This window comes from Petaurus breviceps, unplaced genomic scaffold (assembly GCF_028583685.1).
Source record: "Petaurus breviceps papuanus isolate PSGF00001 unplaced genomic scaffold, PetGlider_PUasm1.0 181, whole genome shotgun sequence".
Classification (NCBI taxonomy): domain Eukaryota; kingdom Metazoa; phylum Chordata; class Mammalia; order Diprotodontia; family Petauridae; genus Petaurus; species Petaurus breviceps.
In genome coordinates this window covers 3,538,550-3,553,402 of record NW_027185784.1, presented here as the reverse complement: position 1 = coordinate 3,553,402, position 14,853 = coordinate 3,538,550, and the positions used below count along the sequence as shown (strand labels likewise).

General features: G+C 34.6%; 1 protein-coding gene across 5 annotated transcripts in view; it reads right to left on the bottom strand.

The window, feature by feature from the left end:
- The window catches only part of PTPRZ1 (protein tyrosine phosphatase receptor type Z1), a 244,535-nt gene that overhangs the window by 29,478 nt on the left and 200,204 nt on the right, over positions 1-14,853 (bottom strand). For 3 of the 5 annotated variants that reach the window (XM_069087099.1, XM_069087101.1, XM_069087102.1), the window contains 4 exons: positions 13,425-13,516; positions 6,937-7,022; positions 3,802-3,822; positions 3,522-3,618 (listed from right to left, as the gene is read on the bottom strand). In XM_069087099.1, the coding sequence (XP_068943200.1) occupies positions 3,522-3,618; positions 3,802-3,822; positions 6,937-7,022; positions 13,425-13,516 (296 nt within the window). The remainder of the gene's footprint in view (positions 1-3,521; positions 3,619-3,801; positions 3,823-6,936; positions 7,023-13,424; positions 13,517-14,853) is intronic. The other 2 variants (XM_069087100.1, XM_069087104.1) reach the window with 1 other exon arrangement.

Here is a 14,853-nt window from a genome sequence, read left to right as displayed (position 1 = left end):
GTATGGGTAACTCACAGCTGTCTTCACATATCTGAAGGCCTGCCTATGACATGGAACAGGTCCTGGCCTTTCTCTGTGTTGTGCTAGAGGAGAGAATGAATACCAATGGGTAGAAGTGACAGAGCAAACTGAGTCCAGCTCACTAAGAGAGAGAACTTCATAACTATTAGAGCTGACTAACAGGGCCATGGGCTGGCTCACATGATACTCAGCAATCTATCTCTGGATATTTTCGGATGGTCATCTGTTCCACTATCTGTCTCACCTGTTATAAAAGGACTTCCTGCCTTGGGTGTGTGAGGAAGACAAAAGGAAGAGGAAGAGGAAGTTTCTCTGAGAGAAGAAGGTTATCTGAAAGATCCCTTCAAGTGATGTACTTGCTGAAAGGAAATACGTATTTACTGAGGGTGAAAGGAGGTACTCAGCAAGATTATGGGGTGGGATTCTTGGTTAATGCAACTATAACCATCCAAAAGGACACAAGATTATTCAATTTTCTAGATATATGGACTTTGACATAAACCTTGGCCTGATTTTGAGAGAAATGACTGATTTTGGAGAATGTATCAGGATCCTTTGTGATAATTTCATTGAGCAAGTCAAGTCTAAAGACTGCTCACTTGGTGGGGGGAGGCAGGTCGGGAGAGTGAATATGGACAAAGCTGTAACTTTATTAATAGTGGTAAATATATTGTGATGCATGAAAAGAAAAGGCTGTCTTGGGACTGGGAGATGTGAGTATGAAGAGGAGGCTGTGATTAACTTCTTAGCAGACATTTTTTACTATAGTGGGTAGAAAGGATAGGCACAGGAACTGGACCTGTGATTTCACTGGCATAGGGAATTTCCAGGTTAGGAAACTATGTCAACCAGGGCAGGCTGGTGGCTTCTCTGCAATTTATAGTCTTAGAAAATTACCTAAAGAAAATTTGGGACTCAAAATTAAAAAAAAATTAATGTTAAAAATTGTCTGTAAAAAGTATTTGGGAAAAATGTTATTAAAAAAATTACATAGTGTACTGAAATGTCATGTGACTTACCTAGTATCCCAGGCCTGTATGTGTCAGTGACAGAAGCCAACTCTTGATAGCTTCATGGCTGCTATACACTATACCACACAGTGATTCCATAGTTGTAATATGGGCCAGCCACATCTTATGGATGTAGACCAAGAAATCATGAGTGTGATAATCATAATCATAACTTGCATTTCAGGTACAAATAGACTAGAATACAAGAGTACTATCTGTAAAAAGGGGGTTCAGTTGTAATCTCTGTAGTAAAGCAAGGCTCTATCTATACAAAATATCTTTGAGAGTATGACGAGAAAGGAAATGAAGTATTGGTGCCAGTTTCAAGGTTCTAGAATGGAGGAAGAAATGGAACTGAGATGATAACATTTGTCGCAATGCAGAATGAAGAAACCAATGATGAAAAAGGGATGGCAATAATCTTTAGAAAGAGAAGAAAGAAGATAAAGTAGAGGGATATAAGACGGTGGCAGGAAAAAAAGGAGGGAAGCCTGAAAGAGAGGGATGAGTTAGAGGAAGAATAAAGGTCGTGACTGCTGACGCTATGCAAAGCCAAGAGTTCAGGCATGCTCCAGAGGAAATTCATTTCTTCTGACATTCATAAAGAGGGAAAGGTGTGAGAGAGAAGCAGTAAAGGAAGGAAAGGGGACAAGAGAATGAGGGCAAAGAGACCATTATGAAAGTATTTCCTAAAATACTATGAGAATTGGATCTATACAAAGGGAGAGGAATATCAAAGTACGAGAGAAACACAAGAAGGAGAAATAATGAAAATGAACATTTACTATTCGCCAACTGAGGTTTAAATAACTGGATGTTTGTGGAAGTTTTGGTTTATTCACTATGCGATAGAGAAGGATTGTGAATACTTTCTAAAAATAAAGAAAAACTGTGAGAATTCATTGGGAATATCTGTAAAATCGCTAAAATAGAACTATAAGGCTATAAAATGAATTGGGCATATATTTGTTCTTTTGGGAACATTCATTATGTTAGTTATAATTCTATCAAAGAGAAATAAAAGAGGGGAACTACTGACAGTTTACCTTTTAAGGGATGAAGTCATTATTTTAAAATTTTTCTTAAAGAAGCTGATCAAGACTGAACTCAGATAATTGTTTAATTATGCTCAGAATTATTTTATATTCTTCACTATATTCAAAATCCGAGATTTTTTTTTTTTTTTGCTTTTTGGAGGGGGGAGGGCAGGGCAATTGGGGCTAAGTGACTTGCCTAGGGTCACATGTCTAGTAAGTGTTAAGTGTCTAAGGCTGTATTTGAACTTGGGTCCTCCTGACTCCAGGGCTGGTGCTCTATTCACTGAGCCACCTAGCCTCCCCCCTGTGAGATATATATATATATATTTTAATTTCAGCTCCAAATTCTCTTCCTCCTCCTCACAATCTCCCACCCATTGAGAAGGCAAGCAATATAAAACTCATTACAAATATGAAGTCATACAAAACAGATTTCTACATTTACCATGTTCTGTAAAAAGGAAAAAAAACAACAAAAAGAAAGAAAAAGAAAAAACTGTTTCTTTTTGTTTGTTTGTTTTGCCTTTTGGAGGGCAACTGGGGTTAAGTAACTTGCCAAAGGTTACACGGCTAGTTTTGTGTGTGTGTGTATGTGTGTGTGTGTGGGTGGGTGTTAAGTGTCTAAGGCTGGAACCGAACTTGGGTCCTCCTGACTCTGGGGCCAGCACTTTACTCACTGCGCCACCTAGCCACCCCCAAAGCTATGTTTCAGTCTGTACTCAGAGTCTATAAGTTCTTTTTTTGGAGGTAGAGAACATTTTTCATCACGAGTCCTTTAGAATTGTGGTGGGTCATCGTGCTGGTAAGTTTCTAAATCTTTCACAATCAATGATCTTTACCATTTTCCTGATACTGTTCTCCTGGTTCTGTTTACTTTGCTTTCCATCAGTTCATACAGACTCTGTTATACTCTGGTTAACTTAGAGACCTTGGGTTCTAGACGAAAGATCTGCTGTGTTAAGTAACATACATTCAATTTAGACATGGCTTTATGGTCTGTTTGACAAATATATGGAATTATATGTACCACTGGTCAAGTTATACCTCTAATATATGCAAATAAATGAAGGACTTATAAGCATGGGAACTTTCCACTTGCCCAAATCAACAATTCATCCGTAACTCAATATATCCATTCAAAGAACAAGCCATCTATAACTCAGAAGGTGTTAGGGAGTTGCCTTAGGCATGTATGAGTTAAGTTATAACCATTACTAAAGATTAGAGGCAGGATCTGCACCCTCCTAATTCTAAACCTAGCTCTCCATCCACTATACCACACTGCCCTTTCCTGAAATGCAGCAATAGTAAAAGTTACATTATATATTATGCATATTATATATTACATATATATTAAACATATATCATATGTTATAGTTGACTGTCAGATTGATTGCATAGCATTACAGTTTTAGAGAATCCATACAAATTTGTCAGGTACAAATATACTTACAAGCAACAATGTTTATATATCGATTCTTATTCTTATTGTCTGGGTGGTTAGAGCTGTCTGATGTGATACCTAGGTCAACAGTACAGCTCTGTACTTCCTGAAAAGAAAATGTATAGGAGCAGTTTTAATACATGTTCAACAAAGCAGAGTGCCTTAAAATATAATATGGAAGCCAAAATCTTCTAACAATTTTTCTATATCTTACAACTACTTCTTTGCTTTAAAAAAAAAAAAAAACAGAACAAAACAAAACAAAACATGCAGTGAAACAATGCCTTACCTGGTAAAACTCTTTCAGTGTCTAATGAGGGAATGAATGCAAAAAGAGTAAGGAAATCAAATTCCACAGCACACGACAAATGAGGAAAAAAAAGTGTTCATATTAGGTTTACAATGGAAAACAACTATGATCATGCAATAAATATATTTGTCTAATAGTAACAAAGTCGAAGGCTTCAAACAACTGCATGCAAATAAAAACACTACATAATTTAGAATTTAGAGTAATATTTTTAAAAGGAAGAGATAGGACAAATGATGAATTTTGAAAATGCAGGTGAGAAAAATTACATTTTCCATGACCCTTCCTTTAGTAATATTATTTTTGTAAGTAATTTATAACTAATTTAACTACATAGTATAATTTTAAGCTCTTATCTAACCATATTTAATTTCTTTACATTTAAATAGGGAAACATATTTCTACAATGTGTTTTTAATCAGGAGATTATTTAGTTCCTTCCAAAATACTGAAAAACTGTTTTAAAAAAAAACTCTCAGCATATTACAGATACTGCATCATTTTGATGAAAATTTTTTTTCCAAGTCTATCACTGGTTACTACTTATTTAATTTGAGAAAACCTATTTAACCTTTAAGTCCATTTGTCTTTGAGTATCTGAAGGGCTGTCATGTGGAAGAGGTATTAATTAGGCTTGTTGCTTTCGGCCCCACAGTGCAGAATGAGGAACTACAGATAGAAATTGAAATGAAGTCTTGATATGGGGAAAAACTAGAAACTAAAATGAAGTCTTGATGTAGGGGAAAAACTAAAACATTGCAAGTCTCTTTCTTTCAAGAGGCTGTGAGTTCCCCATCAGTGGAAACCTTCAAGCTAAGGCTTGAGGAACACTTATCCTGTATGATATCAAGGAGATCTTTATTTAGCCATGGATTGAACTAGATGGCCTGTGAGGTCCCTCCCAACTCTGAAATGCTGTGATTTGTGATATAATAGATAACATTTATATAGCACTTAGGTACAGCTATATTATCTCTCTATATACATATTTATGAATACATAAGTATGCATATATATATATGTATACAGACATGTATATATGTAAACAGCCATGTATATATATTTTCCTCATCCTAGTCTTTTTCATACAAATCAGAACAATGTATTTTTTCAAAGATGATCTAGATATGAATTCTAGTCATCATTTTGCATTATAGTGATTATTTATAACTGAAATGATTACATTAAGAAAAAGGAGTAAGGCCCAAATGTAGGATTTGCTTCACTTATTCATCAGAAAATAAACAGACTTGCCCAGGTATGGAAAAAAAAATTCTTATTTGGGGCTTAAAAACAATAAAGTTAGACAAAAACAATTAAATAACCACAGTTATGAATAAGTTTATTCTTGAATTAATAAAAGTTTTTTAAATTAGTGCTAAAAACAATGAAATACATTTTTAAAAATTGAGTTGAAAGTGAAGTAACTTTATTAATTAAATTCCTTTTAAATAAACAGATAAAAAACGCCTTTGTTGCTGCATTAGCCTGGAATCACATGTTTATCTACCCCTAGGGCAAATCTTGTCTGATAATTTTTATTTGTAAACTGGGTACTTTCTACATGTGGGCCATAACAGATGACTGAATAGACATATCATTAATATACACTTGAGTGTTTTCTCCCCGTGACTTAGTACATTCTTTGGTTTTTCTGTGTTTTTTTTTTTCTCAATAATACTTGTGTACTAGCAGGACAACATTTAGAATATTGCAATAAAGATTTAATTTAAGGAAAGGGTTTATATAGGTCTAGACTACAAAAAGGAAATGGTCTACCATGGGAGAATTTGGTAAATAATTTATAAATTTAAATATTATGAGTGCAATGATATAAATTATTCTCTTCTATCTAAGGGCTTTCCCATACTCCATTCTTCCCAGACACTCCCTGTTTTATAATTACAATTTGAAATTTGTTGTCTCGGTTAAGTGGACTTCTTGTTTTTCATTCAATGAATGAGGAAAAGAACATGCAACTATTTGCATCTGAATAATTCTTTAAGATTTAAAGCCTTTCCCTATCCCTACTCCTTAATCAAAATCCAAGCTAAAATGCACACTCTATGTGGATGCCTGGTGGAATTCTCTTGGTGGTCATTACCTGGCACTGGTCTGGAGATGGTGTGGATACTGCTCAGGGATAGAGGGGATCAAAAATTAGCCCCAAAAGTTAGCATTAAAATGACCACTTTGTCATGATTCAATGAATAGGAAACCTTTGCTGTATTATACTGATAATCAAGATGTAGTAAGTGCTAGATTTGGATTCAGAAAAGACCTGGCCTCAGATATTTACTAGCAAATATGACCATGTTTTTTTTTTTTTAATCTGTAAAATGGAACTGATACTCATACTGTTGTAAGGGTCAAATGAGAGAAGGTATACGTGTTCACTTTGAAAACCTTAAAGTGCTACATAAATGTCAGCTACCATTATTTTTATGTAATTACACGAACAAAATAAACTTAGGATAATCTCTACTGCTTATATAATGTTCAATTTTGAAATTGTTTTTTTCCTTGGAGATGATCCATGATTTTATCTCATAAGAGAAGACTGATCCATAGTCAAAATGGTGAAATTAGTGTAAAGATATATAAATGGGGTAAAACCCTGATATATAGTGACTTTTAATAATTTTATCATCTTGCAAAATTAAAAAGAAAAAAATTACAAGAACTTACTGAAAGAATTCACAAAACCAGAGAACATCACAGATCCTGATTTTATGGAAAAGGACAATCTATTTGTTAAAATTTCTGGCAATTAAGTTATAATAATTTGCCTTCTTTCAACTTCCTCCTCTAGGGTTTGCTTTTGAAATGAGTTTTCATTGGTTCAAACATACAAACAAACAAAACCCATCAAAAACAAAACCAAACCAAAATACAAAAAAATAGAAACCCAAACCCTCCCAAATCTTTGGACACTTTATTCTATGTTAATGTGAGTAGCACATACCTTGGCTCTCTTAATAAATTTTAAATCTACTAGCTCCCCCAGAATCAAAATGCGTCTGATATTTCTATAGCAAGACAGCTAAACGCAGACTCTTTTATAGGTCTCATTCCTTATAATACCTTTTAAGAAGACATGCACAGAAAACATACCTCAAACTCTTCAGTAAACCCACTACTTGCATGTAAGTCTGCAACATGCTTTGGAAAGTGTTTTATAGGAATTGCTCCAACGTCATCTATAAGAATGAAAGACAAAAAAAATAAATGAATAATTGGGAATGACAACAAACAGTAAATATTTAGATGCATACCTATATACTGTATAAAGTATCTTCACTCATTTTCAGGAACATTATTTTTCCCCTAAAGTAATTTTTTGATTTTCTTTTTATTATGATTGTCATTATAAGGGAATTCTAATGTCTAATGAAACACTAGGCCAAAAGCAAGATTGTTTTCTTCCATATTTTCTATAAACATGATCCCAGAATTTCAGAAATCTGATGGATATAGTAATTTTTCTTCCAGTAGCATGTTCTAAAGAGAGAAACACTCCACACTTAGAGCCCAAGTTATAATTATCCCCCAAAGCTACATTTTTAATCTTTATTGCAGAAGGATATTTTCATGGCAGTTTTCCTATAATTCTAGTGGGAAATCTTTGCATAATCCCAAAAAAGATTTTATTTGGGAAAAAAAATTTAACCTGTGTTTTAAATCACAGAACAGAATAGTCATAATTTTATAGAATAATATAGCTTTTATAGAATTGCAGAATTTAATGTCTGGTAGCCAAATATTCTGATTTCTGTTTATATTTGAGAACATTTCTTTCCTTCTCTACATAAATACTGGAAAACATTTGTGTGCAGAATATTCATTAAGGAAAATGTCAAAAACCTTTGGGACTTTTAATCTGTAAAATTCCGAGAATTCTGAGTTGAAAATATGCCATGTAAACAAAGTCATTTGATCTGTTAATTAATTGTGAAGGGGCCAAATTATTTTAACTAGCTCTGTGTGTTTTTTTCCCCCTTCTGGAGTGCCTTTCTTAGATTAAACATATTACAATTTCACAGTATGCGATTTCACAAGTGATGTCTCCGACAAGGAAACATCAAACACATTTCACTAGAAACAGTTATTTACATCAACAGATGTTCAGCGTTTAGGCCATCTAATATTTTTAAGCTTCAGTTACCAAGAATTTGCTGATTTCTTTTAATCGGGATCCATCTGTTCTCTCTCTTAGATGAGTGGACGTGAATACTAAAATTGAATTATCCAGTCAAGCTTAAGAAAAACTACACAAATGTGTAATTCCATTTTCACACCTTACAGAAAGATTCTGCCAAGAAATATGTTTTATAATTAAATAGGAAAAACAGTAATAACCAGTCACACCTAAATCATAAGTCCTGTTAGTAAAGATCCCTGAAGAAATGAAGGCTTTTAGAATCACATCTTCCATTCTCTTGTAAACAGAGCATCTCTCACCCATATATTACTTCTAGTTCATTTTACTGGTTGACCGGCTTGCTAGAGGGATGGAAGGGCTGAGAGACTTTTTCCTTTTCTAATTTCATTTTTAGGTAAAAGCTCAGTCACTGAAAGAACACTCATTTCCGTTTGAATGTCAGTGGATTTGGTGATAAGTGAAATGTAGATTCAAATAATGCTGAAGGTCCTTAAGTCACAGAGGTTTTTAAATTTAATTCAATTCATTCCAACAAACATTTCCTACTATGTGCAAAACAGATTTTTGACACAAAACTGATGATTCTATGAAAATATCTAACAAATCTACTACAAAAAAAGTAGTTTGGTTCAACACAAACTATTCTGGATTTGGGATCAGTGGATTTGCCACTTACAGCCTGTGTGATCAAAGGCAAATCAGTTAACCTCAGTTGGCCTGTAAAATGAGTTGGCTTGAACAACCTCTAAGCTTTCTTCAATCCCCAAATTTATGATCCGATGTTATTATCCTATGACCTCTACCTTGAGGTACGGTGTAGTAGGAAGTCTCCTGATATATTATCAGAGGATATAGTTGAAAAGCCTACTCTCTATTGCTTTGTACATTCAATTTTACCTTGCTGGGCCTCAGTTTCCCTATGTGTAAAAGAATTAGATTGGATGATCTTTAACATTCCTTTCACATCTAAACTGATGTTCTCTTAGACAAAAGATCCTTCACCTGGGTAATATTTTGATAACTGTATTTCAATACAATTGGTTCTGTTTGCAAACCTATTTATTTTATTTGGAGCATTTAAAAGTATTATTATGAGAAGAGGTCTGTAGGCCTCACAAGATCACCAACAGGGTGTTACGTGATACAATAAAAGGTCTAAGAACCTTTATGTTAAACAACTCTTCCTATATACATATGCAACTACATACATACCTATGAAAATATATATTATATATTATATTATAACTAAACTTAAATATACTTATGTCTCTAGTTGGAAAGAGCAATTAAATGTATAAATATTTATTTATATATCAATTGATATAATGATAATTCATGACAATCTTAAAACCGTCGGGCTTCACATGTAAATGAAAATGTATAATTTTCATAATTATGTTTGAATTTGTTAAATCTTCACATTTCACAGAAGGAGGAAGAACAAACATTTATTAAGTACTTCCCATGTTCCAGATCATAAATATTATTTCATTCTTATGACAAACCTAGGAGGCAGTGCTATTATTATTTCCATTTTGGATTTATGGAAACTGAGGCAGGAAGAAGTTAAGTGATCTGCCCAGGATCACACAGCTAGTGGTGCCTCCGGCTAGATTTGATTTCATGTCTTCCTGACTCTAGGCCTGGATTTCCATCTATTGCACTGCCTAGCTGCTTAGAACATTCATGTGGTCCAAAGGAACCAAATGATTATACTTTATAATAGAATCCTGGTTCGCAAATTTATTAACTACCCCTTCATGCTGGAGACATTAGACAATGTGGACATTATTAAGAACCAGTATTGTATGGTGGAAAGAAGTCTTGGTGTCAGAAGTCATTGAAACTGAGCCCACTTTCTGATTTCAGTTCTACCATTTAATCTTTCTGAGACTCACTTCCTTGAGGTTAAGATAGAGATCATTTTGGCACTTCCTAAATAATAAAGGGGAATAACAATGATTATTATTATTACTCTGTTTAATTTTGAGTCACAATATCTATCTATACAGGTTGGTGTAGGTTTATAATACATATATGTGCATATGTATACACATACACACACACACACACTACCAGAGTCAGGACTCCAATTAGAGTCCTGTCTCTTATCACTAGCTAAGTTGAATGACCTCAGGCAACCCCAATTAACCTTTTCTGGCCTCAGTGTTCTCATATGTAAAATAAGGTACTGGGACTGATATTAAAGATCTTGCCTTTAGTACTAATATTCTGACCCTATGCTTAATATACAATTTATCAGCACAGCAAAGAAAAGCTGTTTCCACAGTACCACACTGTTTTGCCCCTAGTAATGAGTAATATTTATGCTTTACTCATAAGCAGAGTAGAGGGATAGATAGAGTGTTGGGCCTGAAGTCAGTTCAAATTTGACTTCAGACACTTACTAGCTGTGTTGGTGGTACCACCACCCTGGGCAAGTCACTTAACCTCTATTTGTTTCAGTTTCCTCATCTGTAAAATGGGGATGATAATAAACCTACTTCCCAGGGTTGTTGTGAGGGTCAAATGAGATAATTAATTATAGAGTGCTTATGCCAATGCCTAGCATATTGTAGGTACCATATTAATGTATCAATTATTATTATTATTAAGAGTTGATTTCAGAATCAGAAATAGCTAAGCTTGAATTCTGTTATCCCAGGCAAATTATTTAACCTCATGATGTCCCTCAGGCAGCTCTTTAACACAATTAAGTTATAGGGCAGGTGACAGTCTGCATTGGTGGAGTTTCATCACTGAGTCCCTGAAGGAAGTCCAATCCAAAAAACAAACAAACCCTTAAAAATGTTTTGCACATGCTATGTAGATATTTTAAAGATCTGTGATTTCATCTGTACTTTCTCTGCACATGAAGATTGTGATCTCGCCATCACTTAGTAAAATGTCTTTGTGAGCTGCTTTGGCTAAAAGAATGAATAATGTGGGACCAATTTTCTGGTAAAGAGCAACTTTCTAGAATTAAGTTGGATGGTTCTTGGTTAGAGGCCCTCTTTTGTAGGGTCCATAACTCAAAGCCTTCCCATCTTGGTAGGACGTGATATATCTTGTGCTGCTCTTGCACTTACATTTCAAAAACCCAAGAGTATCTACATGGTTCCATGATTAGGCATTAGAGTAAGGCTTTACTGGGGATTCCCACTTGGTCTATCAAAGGTTCCTCAAAACAATTGACTTCTATTGCCACCCTGGTCACTGGAACGACTTCATTTTATATTAGAATCTCAATGGCAATCTCAATTCTTTCTCATAATCTATTCACTGCACTTTTCAAATATTTCTCCTGAGCTAAAATGGCTTTCTTATATGTTAATATGATTAGCTGCTACACATCAACTTAATTTAGAATTCAGATAGCATTACCAACATTGATACACTATTACAGAAATTCCTGGTACAGGTCTATAGTAAATGGGACAATATGTGATCCTTAGTTTAATTACACAGAAGCACCTATTAGAAATAGAGAAAACTGAAACAGTAGAAAGTAGAACAATTTAAGTTTATACTAAAAGTGTCCAAAATAGTCTGAAAGTTTTTCTTAATTTTCCATTACCTCAACTATAAGAAAGTTTTACAGTGTTTTTAAACTGCTTAAATGGGATATTTTGAGCTTAAAGACCATTACACTATAGGAATATTCCCAATGACTAACTTCTCAGAGGTGAGGATGGTGATTGATGCTGTTTTGTTATTCTTCCCCAACTCCTAGATATTTTTTGTCTTATCTCCATGTATAGGTAGGATGTGCTGCAGAAAATGTACACAGGAGGGTGAACAGCACCAAGAGAGGTACTAATAATTATGCACACATAAATGACCTGGGGAAACAAAGTCACCCCAAGTCAACTATATTCTCATGAAAATTTGTGTGGAGCTAGATTCTGGGAATGGCTCCTCACTTTGAGTTTGATGAACAATAAGTACAACTCTATTCTGAAATTATCTTAAATGTCCATATGAGTCACAAGAAATCTCTTTTGGTGCAAGTAAAGAAGATAATTCTTTCAAAGTCTGGCCCATCTCCATCTCCCTATTCTTTCTCTTCACAGGGGACAGTTAGTGACTTCAATGGAACTTCATAGAGAATGTCCTGAGAACTTGGGTCATCATTATATGACTTGAAAATTATTAATAATCAATAACCAATAATCAAAACATGTTTTATTTAGTATAAGAATATAATTAGTCTGCAGTTTTAAGCCTATATCAATTAAACAGGGGAAGGAGATGTGCTGGCCTAGCAGAGATGCAGTTCAATGATTTTTTTAAATGCCCTATATAGCCACAGATACTCAAATGAGAGCTGGTTGATGTTTAATTCTGAACATCTTTACATGCAATTGCTTTAGAAAAATGTGCATCAGGGACTTCAGTGAGCCAACAAAAAAGCAGGGCTGAAAAGGGCTAAGAGGGCTAAAGAGTTAACAAAGAACTGGGCAGTGCCATTTGCTCCTTTCTAAGTAGCAAAAAATTAGAAAATTAGAAAAATAATGGTTCTTTCTCTCATCCCCATCCCTTAGGCACTGAGATTTTGCATGAAAACATGGCAAAGTTCTGGGACAAACTGATTTCCACACCAAACAAAGAAGTTTCTATAAAATCAACACTTAGAAAAATGAAGTACTTTTACCCCTCAGTTTTTAAAGACCATCCATATGCCTTTCCATATTCCCTTCTTCCATTTCGCCTTCCCTCTCAGTCTTTTCCAAGGATATTGGGGGGGGGGGTGAAGAGGAGCTAAATAACTATTTTGATTACTCTTCTTGCTGGGTTGCTTACAGAAACCTTACTCATTACATAAGTGCCTGTGAAATCGAAAACTATTACTTGCAGTGTTTACGTTAAGGCATTTTAGCTGCTGACTATATAGGGCCTTATCTGAATTTTAAAAGTTTCTATAAAAGTTAAGTTCTAAATTTTAACAAGCAACACACTTCCCATCTCTGAACTTTTAAAGTCTTCAAACTGTTGAGACATTTTTAAGAGGATATCTTCTTAAATGTAGTTAAGAAGACACTCCCAGAAAAAAAAAACAGAGGTGACCAGAAAAGAAAATGACCTTTATTGTCCTTATAATCACCCCCTACCCATAATAACTAGACCGATTCTTTTCACTGGTTTAACAAGACTAGTTCTTTTCATTATTTAATTTCCTCTCACATTGCTGTAGTAATTAAAAAAAAAAAGAGAGAGAGGCAATATAAATGTATGCTGATGACACTCACCATGAAGTGCTGGCTATATTTTATGGCCAAAAAAATAATATAAATCTGGAAACATTGGCCATTTGGGAGAGCATCCATGTTCACAATGTAAGGAAGGATCACAGTTAAGGAACAACCACCACAAAGCATTCGATTCTGTACTTTTCTTTTGGCATCTAATAATGATTCACACAATAATTCAAAAGCATTACCTGAAATAGGAAAGATGGGTGTTGGGGGTGTAGAAATGACTCGAGGTGATGTGCTATCTTCTAAGTAAAAATGTGCCGTCTGAAAACATTTTCTAGAGAGAGAGACAAGAGCAAATGACACCATGAAATGTTTTAAATAGAAGAGAACGTCTGGATTCTTGGAAAGTGATGACATTTCAACTTAACTTAGCAAGCATATGTTAAGTATGTACTATATGCCAGGCACTATGAACGATATATATAGAACTTAAAAACCCCCAAAACACTTCTTAAATTGTACTAACAAACCTACTAGAGATAAATAGAATGCATTGAATGATGCTGTCACTGTGCCACCCCATCCCCGGTTCATATTATTTTTACCTGTACCAGATGCAGAAGAAAGAGCAGATATCAGACATACTGAAAGAAGGAAAGGCACTTGGAGCTCTGTTTGGTACTAAATAGTACTTTGCAGAGAAATGAAACCTTTCCCCAACCCGGCAAATCAGTCTTCCACTGTACATCTATCATGTATCCCCTCCACTGTATAGGAACAGAAGTGAAGCTGAGGAGATGGTTTGAAATACTTTCTTTAGCATATCCCGAGCCCTCTTCTATTTCAGATTTTTAACTGCTTGTACAACAAGGCATGCTGTGACTAAGCGGCATGGAGAGATCACAGTGGTGCCATTTTTCTAATAATAATAAAAAAAGAGGTAACCTCATATTTGATCTAGGCTAACATGGCAGTGCCAGACACAAGCCAAAGAAATCATCATGAAACAGGCGATTGGAAGCAGGGGAGTTTTTCTTTCCAACAGATGCTAGCCTTGTTGATGAGGGGTTTAAGAATGAATACAAATGGAATCAGCTGCAACTCTGACCCAAGATGTAACTTGCATCTATTTTCATTCAGATAATAAGTGTAGCATCTGGTTAGAGCAAACTCGAAACTATTGAGAGGGGTAAATAACCAACTGCTGCTTTAAAGCAATGTAAAACATCCTTAATTAAAAAACTCAGATAATTAAACCTGCTAATGACACTCTTTGACGTGGCTCATTTAATTTATTTGAAATATTATTCACAAGTCATTAATTTTAAATAGAAATACATGTATAAGTGAAAAATAATAATTTTATGTTTATGAAATTCCAGGATGGTTATTCTAATGTGGTTTCAGGCAAAATACAGTAGCTATTTTTAGTAACTTTTGTTTTGCTTAAACTGTTTTCTGAAGATGTAACTGTTGTGAGATGGCATATAATTTATTTATTCATCTACTTAACAATACATAGCAATGACATTCACGTGAAAAACTAGGGCTATGTTCTTAGAGGGACAGAGAAGGATAAATCTTTGGGGGGAAATGATCCTGGATACAATCTAAAGGAACAGAAAACAAATAGGACTTAGAAGTCAGGAATAGTAACGCAGCTTCTAAGAG